A 27,445-nucleotide genomic window follows, 5' to 3' on the forward strand; every position below is an offset into this window, starting at 1 on the left:
AAGGTTCATTGATGTGACTGAAATATGTCCTCCATGCACCGACCTCTCTCTCAAGCTTTCTATTCTTTTCAACTTCTTCTCTAAGCTTGTCCTTCAATGCCTCAAATGTGTCGGTGGCATCATCTAAAGTCTGCTCTGCTGTGGATGGTCCTAACTCAAAAGTCTGTATATCATATTCCTCTGCTAGGATCTCACCCTCATATTTGTCTGTTGCCGGTGTAGCTATCTGCAGTTTTCTGGATCCAGTCTCATCTCGAATCATCTTGGACATCTTGGTAGCCTTCTTCCTTTCTGTTACTTCATGTGAGCGTCCAACAAGGCTCTCTAAATCAATTGCATTGTCCTCGTCCTCTACTGCGATCACCTTAGTCAATCTTTCCTTCAACCAATCTGGGATATTCGATCTTGTCTCTTGAACTTGAATCTCTTTATGCACTATTTCTTCTTGTCTGGGAGGAGATGTCATTTCATTGTCTTCTTTGTCTTCATCCAACTCATAGTCTTGGAGAGATCCATCTGACGAAACATGCTGTGCCTGTCCTTCCTCCTGTCTGTCATTCTGTACCATAGACTCCATGGACTCTTCTACTTGAATTGTTCTATTCTCTGATCTAGAAGAAGTACCTGGCACTTGATCTTTGTTGGCACCCTGCTTTTTCTTGGAAGACTCTTTCTTTCCTGATCTTTCCTTTCTCTTTGAACCTCTCGGATGGAGATTGCCCTCACTGGCACATCGAAGGTTACCTTCACCTGAATTCCTAGGATTGGGATTGCCTTCACTCACACTGGCTCCACCTTCGGCTGATTTCTCTTCCAAAGTAAAAGACATAGCTACGCCTTGTTCTCTCAACTTCTGATGCTGAACGTCTACCCATCTGCGAGTACAAGACAAGACTGGTGCCATCAAAGCATCTAAATCCACGACCTCAGGCTCATTCCAATCCAACCTTACTGTTTTGCTTTCTCTATCATAGGAAGACTGGACGTGCCTGCCATTGTCCTGAGCTTGGTCGGCCACTCTGTAAATCCTGCATTTCCTGATGAAATCCAAAGGCAATCTAGAATGTATCTTTCGTTTCACTTCAAGATCATCCAGGAGGTTCATCATAAAATCTTCAATCTGGTGCTCATGTCTAAATCTTCTACCGACCGTCTCTTCCAAATGTCCATGTGGATCAAAGCTATTTCTCCAAGCAAAAGAAGAAAAAGAATACAAGGCTAACTCCTTCTCTGCGTCATCCATGGCTAAGACATTAGGACATACCTCAACTAAATTACCCAAAATAATAGGTACTTGGACTCCATTCTGATGTCTGTGTCTGAATGCCTTCACATATGCTGCCAACTGCCTTGTTACCTCAAGTAACACAATTCTGTCTGTCGGATACCTCGGCAACATGTATGGAGGTAAAGGACATCCATGCACTCTAATGTAAGTGAATTTGGGAAACTGAATGAACCAAGCACCGTACCTTTTGATGAATTCCTGGGCATCCTGAGATAATCTGTTGTGAATCCCACCTTGCAACGTCCTTGTGATGTTCATCGTGAAAGTATCATTAACTAACTTGTAGTTTTTCCCTGGCGGATGATGCAAGTAGGTATAGGATTCACAAGCTCTGACCTCACCGGGTCCTCTTCCAATCACTCCTCTGTGAGGTAGTCCTGCGTACTCAACACTCCTGATCAAAGCATAGATGACGTATGAACTCATGTGGAAAGACTTAGTAGCCCTGAGTCTCCTCAACTGTACGTCTAAGCAATGGCTAATTATCCTAGCCCAATGTATCGTACCCTTTCCTTGAACAATCACCTGGATGAAGTAAAACATCCACTTCTCAAAATAGAAGGCATGAGGTGCTCCTGTAACTCTGTTGAGCATAGTAATCAAATCTCTGTACTCCTCCTGGAAATCAATCCGATGCGGTGTGTTCGGTACCTTGCTTAGACGGGGACGACTCTTAAGTAGCCAGTTCTTATTGATTATGCTTAGGCAAGCATCTGGATCATCATCGTACACTGATCTGGCTCCTTCAATGCTCTTGTATATCATGTCCCTGTGCTCTGGAAGATGGAAAGCTTCACTTATAGCTTCCTCTGAAAGGTACGCCAAAGTGTTTCCCTCATTGGACACAATTGTCCTGGACTGTGGATTGTAGTGACGGGCACACTCAATCATCAACTCGTGGCACTGAATAGCTGGAGAAAAACCGGCCGCCTTGATGATGCCACTCTCTATTATTCTCCGGGCGACAGGTGATGGCTTGCCAATGTAAGGGACCTCTCGAAACTTCTTCGTGCTAAAGTTCCCCAAGTTGGTATCTCCAATGTTGCTCCACTTCGACACGATCTTGGTCTCCACTTCTTCGGTCTTCTGATCTTCTTTCATGAGAGCTGAGCGACTGGTGGATGCTCCCGCCTTCGAGGTCGCCATACCTCAATAGAGAGCTAACTCTAGAATGCAAAAAGGAAAAGATCGCCTAGGCAAAATTGAGGTAAAAATGATCTTCAATGTTATCTCCTCAAAAGATCGACTTCGCCACCTTTGGATCAAACGCGATCTTCAATTGCACCTTTGACAATTCGCTCAAATGGATCTTCAAGTTCGCCCAAACAAATCTTCCAAGTTTCGCCCCTTTGACGTGGTCTTCAATCCTTGGCAAATTCGCTCCAATGAAGTCTTCAAATATCGCACCACCCTTTGATAGACTAGCGCCACCTTTGGTTTGAATTCGCACCATACATGAAATACTTCGCACTATCTTCGCTTCTCCTTAATTCGCATGAAGGATAAAAATAATGATATGACAATAATAGTTCTCACCCTCCATATATAGCGCTTACATTGCATTCATTCCTTAGGCCGACTTGAGGATATGAAATGATTTTTTAATGATTTTAAATGATTTAAATAAAACAAAAAGGCCGACCTCCCTTAAATGAGTGCTCCATGCGATTTTTATTAATTAATTAATTAATTATTAAATGCCTTACGTTTTTTAATTTGCAAATTTCGATTTTAATAAAGGCAAAATAATTAATAAAGGATCAACGCCATATTAAATGCTAGTTTAAATTAGATTTTCAATTTTATCGAACTTAGCATTTTAAGGAAATTCGAATTGTCTATTTGGCGCCAATATTATGAAAATGAAAGGGACGTACCTCATCGCCCTGGTCCCTTGGAGAGAGACAGGAGCGATCCATGATTTTGTCTAGATTTTTGCATTTTTAACGTTCATCTCCTTCCTTTCCACGTTCAATATTGATCATTGATGAGTCCTTCGAATTTGATTGCCTTGTGTGCGTTCATAGGTGCCTTTTGGATGTTTATCGCCCTGGTCCCTTGGAGAGGGACAGGAGCGATCTATGATTTTCACGTTCACTATGCATCTTCGACCTTCGATCTTTCATTGTAGAGCGAATAACATCTTTGCTCGTTCCTTCCATGCTTGTTCCTTTTGCCTGTATGAAGTGTTTGGATGTTTAGAGGGATCATCGCCCTTGTCCCTTGGAGAGGGACAGGAGCGATCCATGTTTTTCTCCTTAACTTGGTAACTTTAAACTTTGATCTTCGTTGTGATGTCTTCCAAACGCCGTCCTTTACCATGCCCATCCTTGCCTTGCCTCGACTTTGAAGGAATATGAGTGTTTTTGATGGGATCGCCTTGGTCCTTGTCCAAAGGACAGGAGCGATATGAGCTCTTTAGCATATTTAACAATGTTTGGACGTTCAAAACACTTGCATGTGATCTTCAAATGATGTCTCGAACCTTGTATGATCTTGTGGAGTATTTGACTTGGCACGCATTTGAAACAAAATGGAGAGTCCAAGGCAAATCGCCCTGGTCCCTTGGAGAGGGACAGGAGCGATATGGTCCCTATGTTCATTTTGGTGATTATTTTACGTTTGAAATCTTCGTGTATCACCTTCCTATCATACCATGGACCTTCTAAGACCTTGCAAAACTTTGACCCTACGTAAATCTTGCATGAAGTGGCCAATATATCCAACATCGCTCTGGTCCCTTCCCGAGGGACAGGAGCGAAGTCCATCATTATGTGCTTGTTCTTGTTTGTACCAACTTGCAATCATCTTCATTACGTGAAATGATGTCCTTTTGACCCTCTTGGTTGCTCGAAACTTGTTTGCCTTTTGAAATTTACGCCATTATAGAGATATCGCTCTGGTCCCTTCCCAAGGGACAGGAGCGATCTGGGTCTTAGAGTGTAAATCTCTTCATTGTGATGACCTTTAAGTGCTTGTGCTCGATGAAGATGTCTTGAAATGTCCTTGCCACCCTTTGTCTTGACTTAGATCGGTTTTAACTTGAGTGAGGAGCAAAATAATCATTGTATCGCCCTGGTCCCTTGGAGAGGGACAGGAGCGATCCTCCTTTTGTGGCTCTTATTTCACTTTGTCCGGTTCCAAATTTATATTCAATGGATTCGTCATGCTCTACTCCATTCATCCATGCCTTGACATTGCTTGTAACTTGGCCAGAAAATCAATTATAACAAAAATCGCTCTGGTCCCTTCCTGAGGGACAGGAGCGAACTAGGCCTTTTGGGACCCCTGTGGACGTTTTAAAATATTCAATTTATATTCAATGAGTTCATCTCACCGTCTTCCTTGCCTTTGAACGTAAACTTATCTTGATTTTTGCCTGGATTTTGCTCAATGAAGGACATCGCTCTGGTCCCTAGGAGAGGGACGGGAGCTATAAGGTACTTCACCCTGGTCCCTTGGAGAGGGACAGGAGCGAACTTTGCATTCTGGACCATTCTCCTTTGCACTTGCATCTTAAATTATATTCATTTGGTAAAGCATCTCCCTTTGGACCTCTTCAAATCATCAAGTCCACGAAATCTCGCAAGGACAAGGCAAAATTTGATTTGTAGCTCCGGTCCTTCACTGAGGGACAGGAGCGATTTTCCTCCTGGAGGCATTTCTGTGCTCATGAAAATCTTCAATTTATATTCAATGGAAAGGTCTCGCCGTTCTCCATCACTTCCAATTCGAAATTTGTCTGGACTCTGCAGGAGTAGTGAGATATTTGAAAATGAGCTCCCGTCCTTCACTGATGGACAGGAGCGATTTTGCTCCTACAGGCCAAAATAACATGATTTTTCACAATTTAACACTTTACAAGGCGAAAACAAATCATTTCCAATGCCCAAGATCAAAAATCAAAAAAGTCAAAATTTAGTCAAAATATTCAATCGGACAAAAATTCACACTTCTCTCAACACTTAGACAAATTTAAGCTCTGCATCAACATTCCAATTGAACATTAGACCATTCTGGCGAATTCATTGCATTCAAAATTTGCATCCTAGAAAAGGAAGCTCAAAAGCTCTCAAAAACGACTGGATTTTGGCCTGAAAAGACAAAAATAAAAACCCTAAGGCTTGACCCTAAATCCAGACAACTAACTGACTAACAAAATCCTAAAAACGAAGGCGAAAAACGAGGGGAAAACAAGCAAAAAGAGGGGGTCCCCATTTGCGATGGGGCGATGTGTGAAATGGTCACAACAAAACCATAATGGTGGATGTCACGTGAGGTGATGTCTATGGATATGCCATAATGGTTGATATCATGTGAGGTGATATCTATGGAGGAGCCATGATGATTGATATCACGGTGAGGTGATATCTTTACTTTCCTCATATGGGTGTAGTCATTGTGGTTGACATCACAATGAGGTGATATGTCTTGTGCAGCTGGAAGTATCCTCCCTAGCTGAAAGGGAGTGTTGAAGATAACATCAAGATGACGAACCAGAAGATGTCAAGTAGGATTCCTTCCTATCTAAGAGAGAGTGTTGATTTTATTGTAGCTGTGGTCGGAATCCACAAGCCTACATAACACAAAGGTTGTGATTATATTGTGATTGATAATATAATTATTATATTATTATTGTGAGATAATATATTATATTATCATTATTATGAGATGATATAATTATATTATAGTTGTGAGAATATAATTATACTTATAATTATTGATAATATAATAATATATTGATAGTTAACATTATATTATATTAATTAATAAGAGTGGTGTCCCTTGGTGAAAGGGGCACCTCTTGCATATATATTTTATGAGATATGTGATCTCATTCAAGGGTAATAATTAATTGAGAAAAGGAATAATATATGATGGCAATATGAAAGAACTACAACAACAAGTTGGTGCTCACAAACTGAATGAGGGGTTGATGCCTCTACAAGTTGTAAAGAAACTATTGTTCATATAAATCAATTTTATAGTCGCGGTTTTCTCTCTATTTAGGGTTTCCACATATATATTGTGTCCTTGTGTTCATTGCATTTAGGTTGTTGCTATATTTGATTAGTAAAGTTTAAATTTGAAAAGTTGATTGTTATACTGATTCACTCCCCCCCTCTCAGTATAGCTGTGTGCTTAACAAATGGCCACTTGCAAAACAAGGCAAAGTGGACTTTTGATTTCATTGTCTACAACTACCTCAATCAGGCTACATCAGACACAAATCACTAATGCAAAAGACCAAACTAAAAATAAGCCAAGTAAGGCCATGTTCTGAAAGTGAAATTTCTAATCACAATGACTACAAACTGATAGCACCACTATAAAATATAGAAAAAATCATGCACTTTGAAAAAAAATTGCATCTTAAAAGGAGTCCATATGAGCCCAAGCGATGCCCCAAAAGTTGTAAAAATAGGGATTTCGCAATTTTCAAAAAAATTTGTGTACATTTATAAGAAAACTCTTGCACCACTATGAAGAGTACAAAAATCTACCCCAAATCAAAAAAAATTGCTTGAAAAAAGGAGTTTGGATGACTCAGATATCGCTATTTGAAAATCGTTTGCATAATTATGATGCATGAATCGCCGCCGCACCTCCAAACTTCAAATGGCTCTAAATTTGGCCTCCGAAATTGGATTTAGACAAAACAAAAGATGATTCTAACTTTCTCAAACCTCTTAAATTCAATGGTGGCCTCAAATATGACCCAATATAGTTCCAATTTTGACCTGCAACAAAAAAGCCACGATCCAAAACCCCAAATTGCACCAAAAACTCACAAAAAAATTACTATCCAAAGGCACCCAAATGGCTCTAATACCATGTAATATTTGGCTATGACGGTAGACACCCAAGATCTAGAGGCCTAATGGAAAGCATATGAACAAGAGAGTAAAAATGTGACAAGAATAAATTGTATTCTCAACATGATGCAATACAACATGGATCAACTGGATTGAATAATACATAAGAGACCGCTTGGTTATAAGCCAAGGTGATAACATAGGAGTGCATAAGATTGTGACAAGTTTCATAATCTTATGACATGAGACGAAAAATGAAAAGCTACCATCCCGCCTAAAATGGAGAAGTGATAGTGTGATAACACCACTAAAGGTGGATCACCCACCTAAGGTGGAAAAGTGCAACCACAAAAAGTGAATATGATAATGTAATAACATGATAATTCCACCTAAAGCGGAAATGCTCCAACTACTCCTATGTAATTTCCTAAGTAAGCTAAGTAAAGTGTAATTAGGACCTAGGTGAGAATTAACCAAAGTAAAATATCTTAATTACACCAACACGATTAATAATGAACACCAACAAAAGGTTCAAATGTGAAATATCTTCCTATATAGTTCAATAATATAACACTCTTTAATGCAATGGTGCAATGGAAGTTCGAGAAATTCTAAACCAACTGATCCAAATGAATGAAGATTGGGCCATTGAAAGCTTCATACAGCTCAAGTGAATTTCCAATGGTTTGTTGTTACAGCTGCTTTCTTTAGAAAAATACAGGTTTGCTGTTGCACGAGTGTAAATAAATTACAAGTTCAGAGATAGCCGAGAATCACTGGTCCCTTTTCTATTCAATGCACTTAACACTTTAGAGAGGACATGGAATAGCCATTTACAATGTCAGTAATAATGGCCTTTTAGGTAAATATCCAGCTAGCATATGGCAAGTGGAATCTTACAATTTGTAAGATAATATAAATCTGGTAGAGTTTATAATTGTAAGACAATAATTACAAGAAAATTTAGCATCTGTGTACCTCATCTTTTCCAGAAAGTTTTATCACTTTACAAGCAATATCAAAGAGCTTCTTATTGGAGGCCAGCTCTGCTGAATGCCCGTCAGCAAGTGAAAGAGCTTCACCTATTTGAAGAATTGTGTCCAAAACTACATTGCTGCATATAGAAATACATATATAATGTCACATTCCAATTTATAAACAAACAAACAAAACTGGCAAAATAAAATTGCAACAAAGATACAATGAGAGATCATCTGTATTTGTATAATATAAAATTTAAGAAATTTAGGGAGAGGGTGGCGGGTGGAAATGGAGGGGTACAGGAACAGCATGGGGAGTGAAGAAATTAATCATTATTGCTTGAGTATCCCATGATTTTGTTACCCTTTTCCTGCATTCAATAAGTGTCCATAGTTTCTCAGCTTCCTAAGAGAAAATTGAAGGAAAATGTTCTTAATATGCACAATCTATTCCATCCACATAGAAAAAAGGAGATAAATCTCACACAAAAAATGTATGCTGCAAACCCAATCACTGTATTTACATCACTTCGAGTGCAATTTCTTCAAATAGGTACAATCTCCATACTCTGTTCATAACATATATTATCACAAGAAAACCTTTCATGACCTATGATATTCTATAATGATACAACGGTTAGGAGCAATGCTCATGATAGATACAGCCTAGGAGTGAATGGGTAGAGGTGCAATGGTTGAAAACTGACTATAGTAGCAAAAACAATTCTTGGGAATAAGTCAGCAAACCAAAAAATGATTTTTTCAATTAAACAAGGTTTAATCAGAATATATCAAGTTAGGAATAGGGTTAGGCAAAACTTTGCCTAGAGTTGCTCTGAAAAAATCACTGCAGACATGAAAAAAAAGGACCCAGAATTCAATATATAAACATTTAAATGTGATTTTTTGGTCAAAAAAAGTCAAAAAAGGTTTGACCAATTAATGCTAAAAAAATGCAAAAAATGGCATTGAAACCTCAGAATAGATAGCATTTTTTTAAAGAACTCTGCAACTATGATTTAACTTGAAGCTACCCAAGCACACAAAATTAAAACAAACCCATTTAACTGATACAGGTCCTAAACACAACTCATTGCTCCACATCAATACAAAGAGAGTCCTTTTGAGAAATTTATAATCCATTCTATTTAAGGACATACAATGTAGCATCTATCCCCTAATAAAAGAGAACCGCCATCCTTCACAACTAAAAGGGATAGAATTGGAATCTGTTAGATTTAATAAAGATTAAGCAAATATTAAATCTCCCTAAGATCAAAACAACAATGACAATAATTCAAAAGCAAACGAGAATAAAAGGGTTTCGATATCTATATTAAAGAGTATGTAAAACAAGGAAATGGACTGCAATATATAGACTCCAAGCATGCAAAAGTTAAGGTAACAAGTGTCCCAGAGGAGAGCAGTAAACTAGAGGGTTAGCCCAACTATAAAAGCAGAGGTGTCAAGTGCACTCATCTTGATGAGGGAGATGTGGCACCTAACTACCATCAATCAAGGAACTTGATAAAAGTTGACATGTGCTCTTATTTCCTAATTTACCCAAGTAAATAACATTAATTATCTAAGTAAAATTAATATAAGGTGCAAAAGGTCCTAGCGAGACACACCATATTAGGTACCCATGTAAAATCCAAAAGAATCCCAATGTACAAAAAGAATTTGCCTCACCAAAAGAAGAATGAAGCAATTACTCAAGTACCTCAATGTCGATTTCGAATTGTAACTGAAATTATCAAATGGATCAAGTACTATGAAGATTCAAGAACATTGACCATAGTGAATGGCTCTTGATTTGAGATGTGAATTTTTGCAAGTCCAATGCAAGATCTAAAAAAATTTACCATAGATAAATAGCTCTCAATTTGACATGTGAATCCGGATATGTCAAGTCATAAGCATGATATGGTAGAAAGGGAACAAGTGGATGCAAAACAATGCAACTCTATGTGAGCTTTCATCAATAGATAGAGGTGGAATCACAGTGCATGTTATGTGACTACATCCCTCATCCCACAATATGTCTTGCTGTGCTGAAACACTAGAAGCCCATAGATTAAGCCTCCTCAGAATGAAAAGTTACTTCAGTTCATTATTACAAAATGCCAATGTATTAGCCCCCAAAAGACAAGTACATGTGTGATAGCATTTTATAAGTTGAGAGTATTTGCATTAATACCCACCTCCCTCCAAAAAGACTTCAATTATGACACCCTTAGCAAGTTACAACGATTGGCACTTGACATATTAGTGCAATTACAACGCTGTAGCTAATTTTTTAGAGTTCCACAATGTTCAATGTGGACCATAAAGCTGAAAGTGCAGTCAAATGACAGCATAAGAACAAATAGCCAGCACGGTTATGCAGTGCTCGGAAAAATATCCACTTTGTAAAGCTCAAATCCAAGTTTGTTTGTGAAAGTTAGGAGTAAAGTTCAAAAATCTACAACTGCACAATAAATTGCAAGACAAAACTATTTTTAAGGGAAAATGTAGTATTAGGCACAATATAGGTGCAATTTAGTTCAATCTAGCATATTGTCTTAGCTTTCTCTACCTAGGGTTAAAAACTTAATAGGTTTGCAAATTGAGTATTTTTTCAGATCACTCATTGTAGGACTCTAAAGAATAATTTTAGACTGTCTCATCTGTAAATGTATTTCAATTTTCAATTCAAGGTGCAAGTTATATTCAAAGTAGTTTTCCTTTCAAGTATACGTTATTTCACAATATAATAAATCTGATTTCTTTTATTTGTTGCAGGTGGAGAGAGAGCATTAATGTTTTCTATGTTATCTCTGTTAATGCATTAGTAGCCTCTGCAAGATAAGAATCTTCTAACTCAGTAATCTCCTATATTCTGTTTACTCATTTCATGCTTTATGTTTTGATCACAATCATGATATTAATATTGGATTAGATTGACGACCTGCTTAACTATGTTAAGCGTCAATCTATAATGCTATCGGGCTATTAACCCGATAGCATATTAATGTCGATCCATATCAGCATTAATATGCTATCGGGTTATTAACCCAATAGCATACATTGTTATTGTTTATAATTCATATGCCTTGATACCGATTCATAATCGGGTATGTTTTATCTGTAACAATTAACAATTAACATAACATACCGATCGGATATGATTAAGCACTATTATCATCAGCAATGATACCGGTTCATTATCGGGCATGATATAAACGATGTTATGATTAATGATGCTGATTCATTATCGGGCATAGTATAAACGCAGTTATTATTAAAGATACCGATTCATTATCGGGTATGTATGAAGCACCAATTAGTTATGAATCGGCTGTTATTAGCAGGGGTCATGACCAAGTGACATCTTGGTCGGACATGTCTAAAAGACATGTCCGATCAAGGTGCCACTTGATCGTGGCCACCCTAATACTTATACATCATTCCGATCAAAGGAGATGATATCAAAATCAATAAATGTTCATTCTCCTTACCTGCAGTAAAAGTGAAAGATTACAATATTAGTATCATTGACATAATATTAAATTAAAATACAACAGCTTGCATATAACCTGTCCATTAAATTGGAAATTTAGAATACATTTACAATCTCCACAACATTTTATTGGTGTATATATATTATGGAGGAGACCAATCAAGTGGTACCTTGATCGATCATGTCCTTTGGACATGACCGACCAAGATACCCCTTGGTCGTGTCCCTCCATTACCAATTGCTTAATCGGTGTCATCACATATACAAATGAACCGATATCATTTCAGTTATCAATATAACTAGTCCAATGGTAATCGGTGGCAATATTAATCAGCGGCAATTAAAGCGGTTTAAACCCGATAACTTTAGTTAGTCGGTTATCAATTAATTTACCCCGATAACATTAGTTAGTCGATGGAATGCATTAAGCCCGATCATTGTAAATTCGGTGGCTATTAAAGTGGTAACCCGATAATGAATCAGAAGGGTTAGAATAAGACCTGATCATTATCGGTTTATCAGTTTAATAGTTTGCACTCAATTTAATCATCAGTTTGCATGAGTAACATAATTGATAAATGCTGTAACAGACTAAGGAGAGCAATTATAGATAAAGGAATAATCAGTGAGATCTGAATTTATCTATCGATGAGATAGATGATTGAATGGGAGACTTCATTTATCTCCCATGCAATCATTTATCTTACCGAAGCTATTATGTATCAACACTCCCTCTTAGCTTGGGAAGATGAATAACAGACAAAGTGTCTAGCATCACATTTCTCTTGATGACCAATATTCCTTATATAGTTTATAATCTCATTCTCCAAGGATTCATATCATCTGAACACATGACATGAAGTATCATCAAACCATATGATACAAGTAACCATATCACCTAAGCACATGACATGGAGTATCACCTAAACACGTGATACAAGAAATTCATCACCTTGTGATGATATGATATCACCTAAGCACGTGATATCAGTATTGCAAAACAAGCAATACTAAGGATTAACACATGAGAATAATTAAATTCTCAACTGATCCACATTGTGGTATGTGCACTAACATCTTTCCAAATATTTTACCACAACATAATAATGGCACATCCATGACATATCAGAAATCACACATGATAACTGGTTTGATCATTATAAGATCGTCACCTTATAATGTCTATATACAAGTGTTCATTATCTGAGAGATCGTCACCTCTTAGAAATGAACACAGGGGGTTGAACCCATAAAAGTCCTAACACAACAAAGAAGTTTACACATTAAACATCTTATTGATATGTAAGTACAGATTACAAAGCAAATTACCTTTCTATCATACCCAAGCCTTTTCTGAAGTGTTCAACCTTTACTCTGGAAAGTGGTTTGGTAAGAATATATGTTGTCTGATCTCCTGTACAAATATATTCCAGCTGAATCACATTCTTGTCTACCATATCTCGCACATAATGGTATGAAATCTCAATGTGCTTGGATCTGTCATGGAACACTGGATTTACTAAAAGTTTTATGCAGCTCTGGTTGTCACAATGGATAACAGTAGGTTTCATTGGTTCACTGAATAATCCTACAAGCAACTTCCTGAGCCATACTGCTTCTCGGGTAGCCATGGAAGCTGCAATGTATTCGGCCTCAGTGGAACTCTGTGCTACTGAAGACTGCTTTCTGCTGATCCAAGATATCATGGCTGAACCTAAATTGAAACAACATCCTGAGGTGCCTTTCCTGTCAATCACACTTCCAGCCCAATCTGAATCTGTGAATCCGTGTAGATCTAGATCAACTCTCTCATATTTGAGACCAAGGTTTAGAGTACCTTGTAGATATTTCATAATGTGTTTTACTACTATCAGGTGTATCTCATTTGGCTCACACATAAACTGACTCAAAGCATTAATTGCATAACAGATATCTGGTCTTGTATTTACCAGATACATCAGAGACCCAATCATTTGCCTATAGTGAGTAGGATCACTGGGTTGTGACTCTGTTGCTACTTCCCTAAGTTTATGAAGATTTGTTTCCATTGGAGAGGTCATGGGTCTGCAGTTTATCATTCCAAATCTCTTCAAAATGTCCAAGGTATACTTTCCTTGGTTTAGTATAATGCTATCAGAATTTTGCCATACTTCCAAGCCTAGGAAGTAATGAAGGAGTCCCAAGTCCTTCATGTCAAATTCTTTAGAAAGATCTTTCTTGCATTGATCTATAAGGTGATCTTCTCCTGTGATTAATAAATCATCAACATATAAAATCAATATTAGCATATCACCTTTGTTTTGCTTATAGTAGAGATTAGGATCTGCATCATTCTTAGAGAAGTCTAGTTCTGAGAGGTAAGTATCAATTCTTTCATACCAGGCCCTGGGAGCCTGTTTAAGCCCATAGAGAGCTTTCTTGAGTCTACACACATGAGACTCTGCATCATGAATCTCAAACCCTTCAGGTTGCTCTAGGTATACTTCTTTTGAGATCTCACCATTAAGGAATGTTGTCTGAACATCCATCTGATGCGCTTTCCATCCCTTTGTTGCTGCAATGGCTAAGACGGCTCTTACTGAAGTGTATATGGCTACAGGTGCAAATGTTTCTTCATAATCAATTCCTTCCTTTTGAGAGAACCCTCTGGCTACAAATCTGGACTTGTGTTTTTCAATACTACCATCTGCAGCATGTTTGATCTTAAAAAGCCATTTGGAAGAAACAACAGATTTTCTAGTTGGCCTAGAAACAATTTCCCAAACATCATTCTTCATTATGGACTGATATTCCTCAGACATGGCATCCTTCCATATTTGATGTTTAAGTGCATCTGATACACTGTTAGGTTCAGCTTTTGAAAGATCATTCATAAGGGCAACATAGCTAATGAATTTGTTAGGCCATTTGCTTTCTTTGAAGGTTCCTAAAGGAGTAGCATACTTCTGAGCTTCTTCTGCAGTTTTGGTGGCCCATAGTGGTCTTTTCTTGAGATTTTCTCTAAGTGAGTTTTGAGTTTCATCTTCAATTTCCTCAAGATTCTCCCTCTGAAGCTCAGGAGGAGGGTCTTCATCTATGCTAGGGGTAGGGATATAGGCTTTAGGTTCTATTCAGCTTTGGGCTCTTTTGAAGGCTAAGTCTTCTTCAAAGATTACATCCCTACTCAGTTCAATATTCCTCTAACCAGGTATATAGATTATGTAGGCCTTGGAGTTTTCACTATATCCTACAAGTATTCCCCTTTTTCCAGAAGGCTCTAATTTTAATATTTTCTCCTTAGGTACATGAATATAGACAAGGCACCCAAATATCCTAAGGTGGCTGATATCTGGCTTTGTTTTCGTAAAGACTTCCTTAGGGGTTTTATCTTCAAAATGAGAGTGAGGACATCTATTTTGTATATATACAGCAGTGTTGGTTGCTTCTGCCCAAAGATTGGTATTTAGATTCTGATCAAGAATCATGGCTTTGGCAGCTTCTACAATTGTCATATTTTTCCTCTTAGCTACCCCATTTTGGTGAGGGTTATAAGGTATAGCAAGCTCCCCCTTAATCCCAGTATTTTTACAAAAATCCTTAAACAAATCTGAGGTGTATTCCCCCCCATTGTCAGTTCTTAAGGTTTTAATTTTATTTCCAGAGTAGTTTTATGTTAGTGATTTAAATTCCTTAAACCTATTAAGGATCTCTTATGATATTTTACATTTCAAAAAGTAGATCCAAGTTTTCCTAGAGTAGTCATCAACAAATATTACATAATACAAAAATCCCCCTAAAGAAGGTACAGACATAGGTCCACAAACATCAGAATGAACTAACTCTAAAACTTTGCTTGTTTTCCTAATACTATTTTGAAAAACACCCTTAGTATTTTTACCTAGGGCACATCCCTTGCATGCCCCTGAATGATATTGCTTTAACTTAGGTAGACCTGTGACAAGGTTTCCCATTAATGGAAAAGCTCTAAAATTCAGGTGACCTAGTCTTCTATGCCAAATTCCATTAACATCTGTAGCTTCATGGATTGGAGCTAGGTTGGGCTCTGTGCACAGCTCATACAAGTAGCCTTGTCTTTGACCAATGGTTTTAACTTTCTTGATAGATGAATTCCTTGGCCAAGCCAACACTCTGTTGTCCATGAAGGTCACTCTGTACCCATTATCCTCTACTGCTGATATAGAGACTAGATTTCTCTTGATGCCTGCGACATATAGTACAGCTTTAAGTTGCAATGATACACCTGACTTCAGTTTGATGGTGCGGGTTCCAACTCCTCTGACTAGATGTGTGGAGTCATCTCCGATAGTCACTTCCTCATCATTCTCCTCTATCATGGAGTCTAGCACTTCTCTAAACCCTGTAATGTGTCTGGATGAGCCACTGTCGATCACCCAGGAGTTAACCTTGTTTGATGCTTGGTTTGTAAGTGTTGAGTATAGTACATACTTCTCGGAGTCGTCTTCCCTTTTAGATTTTCCTTCTTTGGCAAATGTGGCTCGTTGTTTGGTTCTTTCCGGACATTTGGCAACATAGTGTCCGAATTTGTCACACCTGTAACATTGAATATGTGAAAGATCCTTCTTGGAGGTGTTCTTGCCATGACGACCTTTCCTCTTCCTAAATTGTTTCTACTTGCTTTTCTTATTAGAGTTTGTATTTAGGACTCGAAGATCTTCATCTATATTCTTTTGTTTGATCCCTTTCTTATTTAACCTTGATTCTTCTTGGAGACAGTCTGCCCTTAGCCTTTCAAACTTTGGATATTTAGCCCTTGCACTGATGCCTTGGACGAACGTTTCCCATATACTAGGCAACCCATCTAGAGCAATGAGTGTTAATTCTTTGCTTTGGATCTCATATCCAAGGGTTGTTAGCTCATCCCTTAGGGCTGATATCCGCATGAAGTAGGCATTGACCGACTCCCCTTTGATCATAGCTATATGATTTATTTCTCTCTTTAAAGACAAGGTTCTACTTCCATTGGATATCTCAAATGCATCTTCAAGTGCTTTGAACATGTTGTAGGCCGTTTCATGTTTCCTTATGATGGGCATAATATTATCCCTCACCCCATCAACTATGATTTTGATGGCTTTTTCATTTCCCTCTATCCAAGTCGCTTTGTCAGGTTCAGTCTCAAGTTCTGTAGTTTCAGCTTTTACAAATGATTCAACTTTATTTTCTCTTAGAATCATCTTAATTCTGAACTTCCATGCTAAGAAATCATCGCCTCCTCCGAGTCTATCTTCGAATCTGATAGTGCTGGCCATTTGGAGAAATGTGATGTTGGATATATGCTTGTCTTGAATTTTCCACAAAATTGAATAGCCTCATGTTCGATTTAACTATAGCTCTGATACCATGTAAATGTATTTCAATTTTCAATTCAAGGTGCAAGTTATATTCAAAGTAATTTTCCTTTCAAGTATACATTATTTCACAATATAATAAATCTGATTTCTTTTCTTTGTTGCAGGTGGAGAGAGAGCATTAATGTTTTCTATGTTATCTCCACAACACTTTATTGGTGTATATATATTATGGAGGGGACCGATCAAGTGGTACCTTGATCGATCATGTCCTTTGGACATGACCGACCAAGATACCCCTTGGTCGTGTCCCTCCATAACCGATTGCTTAATCGGTGTCATCACATATACAAATGAACCGATATCATTTCGGTTATCAATATAACTAGTCCAATGGTAATCGGTGGCAATTAAAGCGGTTTAAACCCGATAACTTAAGTTAGTCGGTTATCAATTAATTTACCCCGATAACATTAGTTAGTCAGTAGAATGCATTAAGCCCAATCATTGTAAATTCCGTGGCTACTAAGTGGTAACCCGATAATGAATCGGAAGGGTTAGAATAAGACCCAATCATTATCGGTTTATCAGTTTAATAGTTTGCACTCAATTTAATCATCAGTTTGCATGAGTAACATAATTGATAAATGATGTAACAGAATAAGGAGGGCAATTACAGATAAAGGAATAATCAGTGAGATCTGAATTTATCTATTGATGAGATAGATGATTGAATGGGAGACTTCATTTATCTCCCATGCAATCATTTATCTTGCCGAAGCTATTATGTATCAACATCATCACATTCAAAAGGGTCAAATTAGCTATAACAGGTTTTTGTTTCATCCTCATGGAGCACCATAAGTCAATCTAAAATAGATTTAAATATAGAATTTGAATTTGCTTTCTGCAAGTAGCTTGATTTTTGAAGCACTTTGGCACCAAAGGGACCTCAGTGTTGTGTTTGAAGCACACAAAAACCTGTGTTGTGTTTGAAGAATGCAAAAACCTCCAAATCAATATAAAATTTGTCTAATTGAAAACAAATAGTAGAAAATGCAATTTTTTTAGCTATATGACTTGCATGTGCAAGTTTGAAATAGGTAAGTACAATTCTTAAAAAAATATTTGTTTACTATGCATTTGTTCTTTGAATTCTTTTTTTCCAAAAATCAAAAAAAGAGAAATACAAATGGAAAATGAAGATTATGTCCATAAGCATGTGGTGGCAAGGTTGGTCAAGCCTTGCCTCCCCCCCTAGCACCAGCTAGCAAGAGAAACATCAGGGGAAACAAAACCAACAATTCAAAGAACACCAGCACTATTGCCTCTCCATTGTGAAGCCACCTCTAACTGGCCATCTCATAACCCAACACTGCCATCCCACCACTCACATAATGCCAACTCTCTCCAAATGCGCTACACTATCTGGCCATCATGCCATCACCCAAACAAAACTACTATCCCTTTACTAGTTCATCATTTGATCACAACCAATGCATAGCTTGAGTTCTACCAAACACCAGCTCCGCAAGCAGAAACATCAGTCCATCACTTGCCCACCATCAAACCAACAAACCTCCTCTCCATGCACTTTTCAGATTTGAAGGGCAACTTTGGAAGGTCATATCTTTGTCATACAAAAGTACTTTTTGGTCCATTCTTTTCAATGGGCAAGGATTTCATGAACTCTAGAATGATATAAAGTATTATAAACTATTGTTTATCGCAACTCCCAATATTTTCAAAAAATTAGTTATCTCAAATTTTACTTTGTTGATGGCGCTAAAGAGGCTAGAGTAGTGGTGGATGATGGGATCGTAAGTGTGGAAGTCTGAGGTGCCCATGATGACTATATGGAAGAGGATGTGCCACTTCTTCCTTTGCACTTATCAACTATTTCTATAGTATGAGGGCTTGCACCAGTGTAGTCTTGTAGTTTTTACCACTTCGCAAGTCCATATATACCAAACTATCAAAAAAAGTCAAAATTTCATGGAACAAGGAAGCCCATAATAATATACATTGGAAAATCAAAGACAATCTTAGTAGCCAATGTTTAGCCGAACAAGAGTTTTAGTTCCAACATTTTCTACCAACAAAAGAGGGGTAAAGGTGTTAAGGTTTTTTGAGTCCTCTCTAAAACAAATTCTTGTCTCTCAAAAAGACTGAGGGAGTTTTAGGTTCTTCTGTTACTGGTAAAGAGAATGTGAAGATTAAATCAGTGGATGCTAATTTTAATATTGAAGCTAAGTTGGAACCCTTTGTCCCTAAGGAAAATGATACCCTAGACGAAGTGTATGCCTGGGCTGGTAAGAGTGAGAGGAGGTCTACAGCTTTAGCCAAAGCTTTTGTTGTTGGTGATACTAAAAGAAAAGGTAACAAGAAGAAGGATGATGTTCATATGATTAAGCATATCCATGCTATCATTTCTGACTCCACTACTAAGGAGGATGATATGAGTGAGGAAGATGAGGGATTTCAACCTTCTATTGATAAAGTTTAGGTGTGCAGATAAGAATTTTACCATGTGGAGGAATCTCAATGCAAGTTTTATAGATTCTGTGCAAAGTTTTTTAAATATTTATAGAAGCCAAAGTTTGGTTATGTGGCACCTGGATATGAGGTGAATTTTTCAACGTGAAAAAAAAGGCCTAACATCATCTTCATTTATGAGCCCAAATTTTCATAAAACTGTGCCATACGATTTGCCTTACATCCAGCATACCAAAAGAAAAGGATAGATACTAAATGTCATTTGCTTATGTGGAACATGAAGAATGTTAAGAGTCCACGTATCAAAAGATATATTTAGGGTTGATATAATATGCCTCGCCTTTTATCTTTTTCCCCCAGTAGATTAGTATGGTAGTGAATATTCATGGAGGGTAGCTGTAAGGAGTTGGTATTCAGCATTAATTCTTTGTAAGTGGCAGATTTTATTTGATATTCTAGTAGGCAATCTTATCCACCTGCAGCACATTTATGCCTAACTGACCAAATGTCTTCTTTCAATGCTTATCTTGTGTGTACAGGCACTTTGTCTTGTGGTTGGTTTGTGGCATATGACTTTAATGATGAGGGTGGATTCAAGGCAGTTTTTAATGATTTTCTTCAGCTCATATGCTGCTGCAGTAAGGGTTTTATTCTATAACATTTTCCTCCACTGCTGGCAGCTAGGAACATGCATGTTGATTTGTCACCTAGGCCACTGTTTCTATTTAAATTGAATCCTTTCCCAAGTTGGTATTCAGCATTAATTCTTTGTAAGGGGCAGATTTTATTTCATATTCTAGTAGACAATCTTATCCACCTGCAGCACATTTATGCCTAACTGACCAAATGTCTTCATTCAATGCTTATGTTGTGTGTACAGGCATTTTGTCTTGTGGTTGGTTTGTGGCATATGATTTTATTGATGAGGTCAGATTCAAGGCAGTTTTTAATGATTTTCTTCAGCTCATATGCTGCTGCAGCATGGGTTACATTCTATAACATTTTACTTCACTGATGGCAGCTAGGAACATGCATGTTGATTTGTCCCCTAGACCAATGTTTCTATTTAAATTGAACCCTTTCCCGAGTGGCTAGGTAGGGATTAATTGTTGATGCAATCCCAGGGATATTTTTTTGATTGTTGAAGGCTCCTATGCAGTTAATAGTCCAATCAAATCGAAAGTCTCCATTCACTGAATGAGATTTTTGTTTTGTTACCCCATTGTTACAAATGGAAGGAATGTTTTCAAACAGAACTAATTCTGATGGTGATAGCTGGGAGAAGGGGATCAGGACAGATGGTCGGATCCTGTGAATCCTTTGTTGCTTACATGCTCTATATATGCTTTATTTTCTTTTGCAATAGGGGTTAGTCTTTGAACCATCTACACAAAGTAGCCTTAGGATAGAGTAGGACATTAACTCTTGTATCTCTAGCTCTCTTAAGGCTGAGAGCTCTTTCTTGTAATCCATAGGAATGATTAATCAAGTAGAATTTTATGTCCTCATGAGGATGTCTCCATGGCAGGCTGCCATTTTCTAGGGTAAACTTTGAGCCTACCTACTGTTTATTCCTTGCCAAACTTGATGGCTTAAATATAATAGAAATTAGACAAATGTGACGGCATTTTAATTCATTCCAGAGGTTTTTGCAATGATCTTATTTCTTGGCATATAGAATATGACTGATTTTGAGATGGATTATTGTGTATGTCCTTAGTGTAAGGTCTCTAATCTTTGGATTTGCATATCTTGTTCCATGCTTGGTTTGCAGTTTCCTTTTATGTTCTTTGCAGGTCTGAACTCAATTGCCCAATGGAGTAGGCATCACTCTTATAGCGAGAAGCCAGCATTCGTTGAATAATCATTCATTTAATTGCCTGGTGTTGATGATATGGTAGCTTTGGTCAGACTCCTTCTGGGCCGACAGAGTTAACTTAATTGTCTTAGTGGCCTTCGGCCTTAGACAATTACTTGAGCCGTCACCTTATAAGAAAATGAATATGCAAGTAATGTTATTGTTAATCGATATGTGTATAATCGATTAGACTATCATTATTAATGTTTGTTTATGACCAACTCATGAAAGTCCACCACCCCGTATTGGAAGGGTGCGTTACTTTATGAGCAGTCGTATCTCTCTAAGGAGAGACGACTCTTGAAGGTCATCTCCTATCGGCGAATATAATACATGCTTTCCTTCATCGGTGACTAAGGTACGAATTACATATCGTGGAAAATAATATGACACAGCAGAACGGAGATATATGCAAGCAGATCAAAGACATTCAAATATGTACTCAGCAAGAAGTTTGAACCTCACATACACAGAAGGAGACTGGTATTCCTCATTATCGTGACAGGGCACAATGCGTACTCAAGCAGATCGATACAACACACAGCAAATTCTGAATATACATAAGCAGATCGGAGGTATACACAGCGAATTCAATCACATCATATAAACTAGGGAGATTGAAGATACATTCAGTAGATTGTATGCACACAGCAGATTGTATACCTACAGCAGATCGAATACATATTTGATCTTGACAGTTCGAGATTCATATATTTGAATTCATATCTGAATTTTATAATTCGAATATTATATATCACCTTGTAAGGTGCGTTGATGTGTGCATGGTGCTTCAAGGAGTGAAGCTACTTTGTAAGATTATACTCAGATCTAATAAATACAATTAGAGATTTGTGTGGTTGGGTTTTTCACCTTCAAGAGGAAGGTTTTCCCAGGGTATCTTGATGTTCATACTGTTCATTGTGTTGAATTTTGTTTTTGCTATTAATCTGATCCTAAAACTAACACCTGGTTCATTTGATGGGTTAGAGTAGTTTTACTTGCTCTTTTTGTTCATTTGCTATGACACCTGTGATAGATATAATCTAGCTAGAATTGTTATCTATTTGGAGAGCCATGAAAGTATAGTCTTCACATTGCATTTATGTAAACAACCAATAGGGAATTCACATGTAGGAAACCAAACTTTTAAAACATTGGGTGCATATGTAAGAGTGAACTTTATTTGTTTGATAGAGGTCTTATCTGTTAGCAGCCAGCACTATATGGACTTAGTGACACGTTTTGGAGACCATAGTGCCTTGGATGTGGTTGTTCAAGACCTAATTTGTAGTGCTTTTGTCCTCTTATGTGAAGAACCCAAGAAAAAAACCCCTTAGCCTTGTAGAACCTCAAAGCAGGAGACTTCATCCACTCTCATGCATTGGCCCATGGCTTCCTTGGTCTTATCATGAGTACACCGTTTTCTTGAGTTGACCTTCCCTAGGCTTGAACTGAGATGTTTTATTCCAAGATTGAGGAACCACAGTTTTGAGAGTTAACACCCTCCTTGATGTCCTCACCTTCTTTTGCAATACAACATTCTTGTCTAACCCTTCTTGAAAGTAAGGCAGTAGAAATAACTTTCATTCATCATCTAGCATAGACAGCTTAATGATACATAAGTTTTGAAACTTCACAGTGGAATATAAATTCATGTATACGGGCAGATCTAATCTATATTCACTTTTGCTCACTTTTTCAAGTTTATCAAATGGACCGCAGCTAAGCTATTCAACAATCGTATTTTACCTTGTAATCTTCCCTTTCTCAAGTACAACCAAACTTTGTCCCTGTTGTGATGTTTTCACACATCACCCCATTGCAAATGAGGCCCCCCTTGTGTTTGCTTTCATTAGTCGTTTTTCTTTAGGGTTTTGGGTTTTGTTTAGTTTTGTGTACCATCACAATGAATTTTGTCTCCTATCTTTGATAAGGAAAGTGATGTCTTGTCAATTTGAATGAATGTATAGGTTAATCCATGAAGAGGGTGTGAAATTCATCCTTGGAATGGTCAAGTCAAGTCAGGAATAAGAGAGTCGAGTTGGGAATTCCAACACTTGGATAAGGATGAAGGAAGAAATCTTAAAGATGAAGTGAAGAATGAAGAGAAAGTTTCAGAAGGTAAAATACGTGTTGAAGTGGATTTCCCTTAGGAAATCCACCTAGATCACAACCCCCCTTCAAAAATCTGAGAAAGAACTTTGTAAAGTTCATCTTCATCATGGAATTCCACTTCGAGTTTCGTCTCCGACATGGAAATTTGCAATAAAATCCTTCATCAAGTCATGGAAAGGTTACAAAATTCTTGATTAAGTCATTTTCATGCTCTATATTCCTTGGTCAAGTTGTGAGAAAGTAAGTAATTCCTTCTCCAAGTCACAAATTAGCAAAAATTCCTTGTCACGGGTGGATTTGTGCCCATAAATTCCTCTTCCAACATACAAATTGCAAGTTTATCCACCTCTAAGTCATAAAATTGCAGCAAATTCCTTGTCCAAGTTATAGATGCGCCTTACAATTTTTCTCCAAGGCAAGAAAATGTTGGAAAATCCTTGACAAATCCTTCTCCAATATGGGAAAAGTTAGCAATTCCACTTCCAAGTTGTGGAAGACAAGAAATTCCCTTTTCATCACATGAAAACACAACAAAATCTACCTCCTAATCAAAATAGCACTCAAGGAATTGCCTCTCAACCACATGGGAATATTACAAACTTCCTCTCCATGGTGAAATCGTGCCTTATTAATCCTTTTATCCTTGCTCCATGTGGAAATGTGCTCCCTTATTCTTCCTACAAGATGAAATCGCACCCATCATTCCTTGAGAGACATCAAATTGCACCCTTGGAAGAATTCCCTCTCACCATCATGTTTGCGCTCACCAAGGTGCATAAACAATGTTTCAAATAAAGATTGGCAAGTCGGCTTCATGAGAGAGGTATTCAAGAAGTTTTAAACATCATAAACAAGTTGGCCTTCTTAAGGAATAATGCATATGATGAAGATACAATTCGCACTTGTTGACGGGAATAATCATTATGTTATGTTGTTATATTATGTTTATGTTGTCGTCGGTAATAATGAGTTACGGCAGTCAGTTAGTTAGCCGACGGGTAGGTAGTTGGAGTCGCGACGGTTGTGTCGCACCCCTTCAGGTATTATATATTGTGTAACTTTTCTTCGAAAGGATCATGTTGGTCATGTCAGATGTAATGTTATAAGCACTTATTGTACATGGACTGTGGAATTAATACAGAGGCTGGTTATTTAATATATTTCCATTATGTTCTATACATTTACTTTCTGCATTTAACCGTTTACCCGAGAGGGCAAACATTTGGTGCCGCTGCCTAGACGTACTCGGGAACGGAAGACACGGATGGCGCACAGACACAATGGGCCTACCCGTTGGTGAAATAAACCCAAAGGCCGACGATGCCCGAACAGAACTTTACACAGGAGAAGACACGGCAACACGAGAATTTTCAATTTTGCTCCAGGTAGCCATTCAGACCTACGTCCGACGAGAAGCGGCGGAGGCAGAAATCCCACCAAGTGCCGTGTGGACAGTGCTGGAGGTTAGCCCGACAGTAAACCGGTTGATGAACCACCTCCCCCGGTTGCTTGCACAGGCATCGCTGGCACAAGAGGCCCGCCTGGAGGAGATTGCCCAGGAAGAGCGACGACAACAAATCCTACAACTCTACGAAGAGAATAGCCGATGGGAAACGGAACGAGATAGCGCCAGGCCAGGAGGAAATTGAACCTTGTAATAATCCCGACACACTGCTGATATAAATTGTGGCCGAAAGGCAAAAAAAAAAATTAAAATAATAAAAGTTTTTTTGTGTACATGGCGTGTGGTTGCTGTGTATGGAAGTGACTTATGCCCAATAGACTAAATAAGGACAAAAATAAAAAGATACAGAGTGACAAATGGGAAGTGGCACAAACCGCATTGAATCTCAGACAGCAGATAGAACGAAGGCGTAGGCTAAGGCGGCTTGCCGAGGGACGACCGACCGAGGGGTTGCCCGAAGGGAACCCAGGAGGTGTCACGGAGGTTGCGGAGGCAGAGATAGACGGAGAGAACTACATTGTCTACACTGTTGTAGGCCTGCCAGAAGGAGTCACGGAGGGTGCCGAAGGAGAACTCTACAGTTCGCCAGAATACCACCGTAGGGTAAGAAGCCGCGAAGAGTTGGTGGAACAAACAAGGCAAAGTCTAAACCTGATCGACGCTACCAGAGACTTGCTAAAGAATTTGTCCATTTCAGAGGACAACCGGAGGGAGACAACGGAAGGTGACGGTACGACCGAAGGTGCCGAGGGAGCACAAGGGTACCGTACGGGAGGCAATTTGTTTGGTTCGATGTCAGCAATTTTTTCCGGAGGACCCACGAGTGGAGGTTCAGTTGCAAGAGGCGGAGGATCGCCAGGTACAAGCACACAAGGAATTAGAGGAGCGAGACCCAGCGGTGGGATGGCAAGTAAACAAAAATTGCCAAAGTTCACAGGGGAGGGCAAGGAAGACCCCTTACGGCACTGCCGTACATGTGAAACCATTTGGTCCGCCAACGGAGTAACAGACCAGGATGACTGGGTACAGCAGTTCCCAGCCACGTTACGAGGAGTTGCCATAGATTGGTACTCCGATGTGGACAAGCAAAAAGTGGCCACGTGGGCCAATCTACAGAAGGAATTCACGGGGGAGTTTCGGTTGCTCCGTGATGACAAAGAAATTGTAACGGAGATATACAATACCAAACAAGGTACCAGGGAGACAGTACGGCAATACAGTCGGAGGCTGAAAGAACTCTTGGGTAAAATGGAAAGCCAACCCGCTGATGGATTGAAGAAATGATGGTTCGTTGAAGGGTTGAAATCCTCCCTACGGAGGAAGATGAAAATTGTACCCCCGACGTCATATGACGACGCTTATAATAGGGCGATGGACCTGGAGAGCGAACACAAAACATCAAAGAAGAAGAAAAGTAATAAATCCTCATCCGAGGATGATGACTCTTCACAGGAAAGCAGCAGCGATGACGAGGCTGGCAAACGGGTGCAAGCACTCCAGAAAGACATGGAGCGAATGAGAAAAGAATTCAAAATAATGAGAAGCACTGGTCGGAACGAAGGGGACATATGGTGCACTGAGTGCAAAGAGGAAGGGCACACAAAGGGTACTTGCCAAAAGAAGGCATTCTGCGAGATTTGCCAAGTGATGGGACACTCCACCAAAGAGTGCCCATACAACATGAAAACCCGAAGTACGCAAATGAACCAGGTGTTGTTCACGGAGCAGGCCACAACATCCGCACCAGCGGGTACCGGCCAACATACTAACACAACAGCATCATCTGGAGGATACCGGGACAACAGCCGCGGGGGCGGAAGGAATAGCAACAATAACAATAACGGAAGCCATATCCAGTATGATGCCAAGGGCCGGCCAATTATCCAATGTAGGGCCTGTAATCAGTGGGGGCACTTCGCCCGTGATTGCACGAAGGAAGCCACCCCTCAGCACCTCTGTCGTTGGTGTGGGCCAGGCGACCATGAGGACGCAAATTGCCCGCAGGCAGGGGTTAATCTCCTCAACATTGAGAAGGCTGAGAAGACTGGTGAGAAAGAAGTACTGGCGATCACCCGTGCCCAGACGAAAAAAGCCACTTATGTCGACCCCCGTACGGAGAAGGAGAGATTACGGGAGGCAAAGGCCAATATTGAACGTGAGATGACAACCGAACGACGGGACAACGAGGTGGCGAGTACATCATCCCGTACGGAAGCGGAAAATAACATCATTGGGCAAATCTTGCAGATAGAGGTGCCAATAAAGGTAAAAGACCTTCTAGACTCTATGCCACAATTAAGGACTGCCATCCTCACCAATGTGCAAAGCACCGCATCGTCGAGTGCACCACAGGTACGGGTTCCCGCCACCGCATCGTCGAGTGCACCACAGGTACGGGTTCCCGCCACCGCATCGTCGAGTGCACCACAGGTACAGGTTCCCGCCACCGCATCGAAGAGTACACCACAGGTGGAGGTTTCCGTCAGCCCTTTGACTGACCCGATGTTACTAGCCTTGAGCAGTGGTAGACACCCAGCTGTGGTAGAAATGGGTATCCGTGGGACCATTCTGAAGGACACCATTGTGGACGGGGGATCTGGGGTGAATGTACTACCA

The 27,445-nt window shown here is 39.1% G+C and overlaps 1 protein-coding gene across 1 annotated transcript in view; it reads right to left on the minus strand.

The window, feature by feature from the left end:
• LOC131043549 (uncharacterized) overlaps positions 1 to 27,445 on the minus strand; it is a 216,920-nt gene that overhangs the window by 35,150 nt on the left and 154,325 nt on the right. The window contains exon 7 of the mRNA XM_057976765.2: positions 8,083 to 8,218. Within this exon, the coding sequence (XP_057832748.2) occupies positions 8,083 to 8,218 (136 nt within the window). The remainder of the gene's footprint in view (positions 1 to 8,082; positions 8,219 to 27,445) is intronic.

This window comes from Cryptomeria japonica, chromosome 2 (genome assembly GCF_030272615.1).
Source record: "Cryptomeria japonica chromosome 2, Sugi_1.0, whole genome shotgun sequence".
Taxonomy (NCBI): domain Eukaryota; kingdom Viridiplantae; phylum Streptophyta; class Pinopsida; order Cupressales; family Cupressaceae; genus Cryptomeria; species Cryptomeria japonica.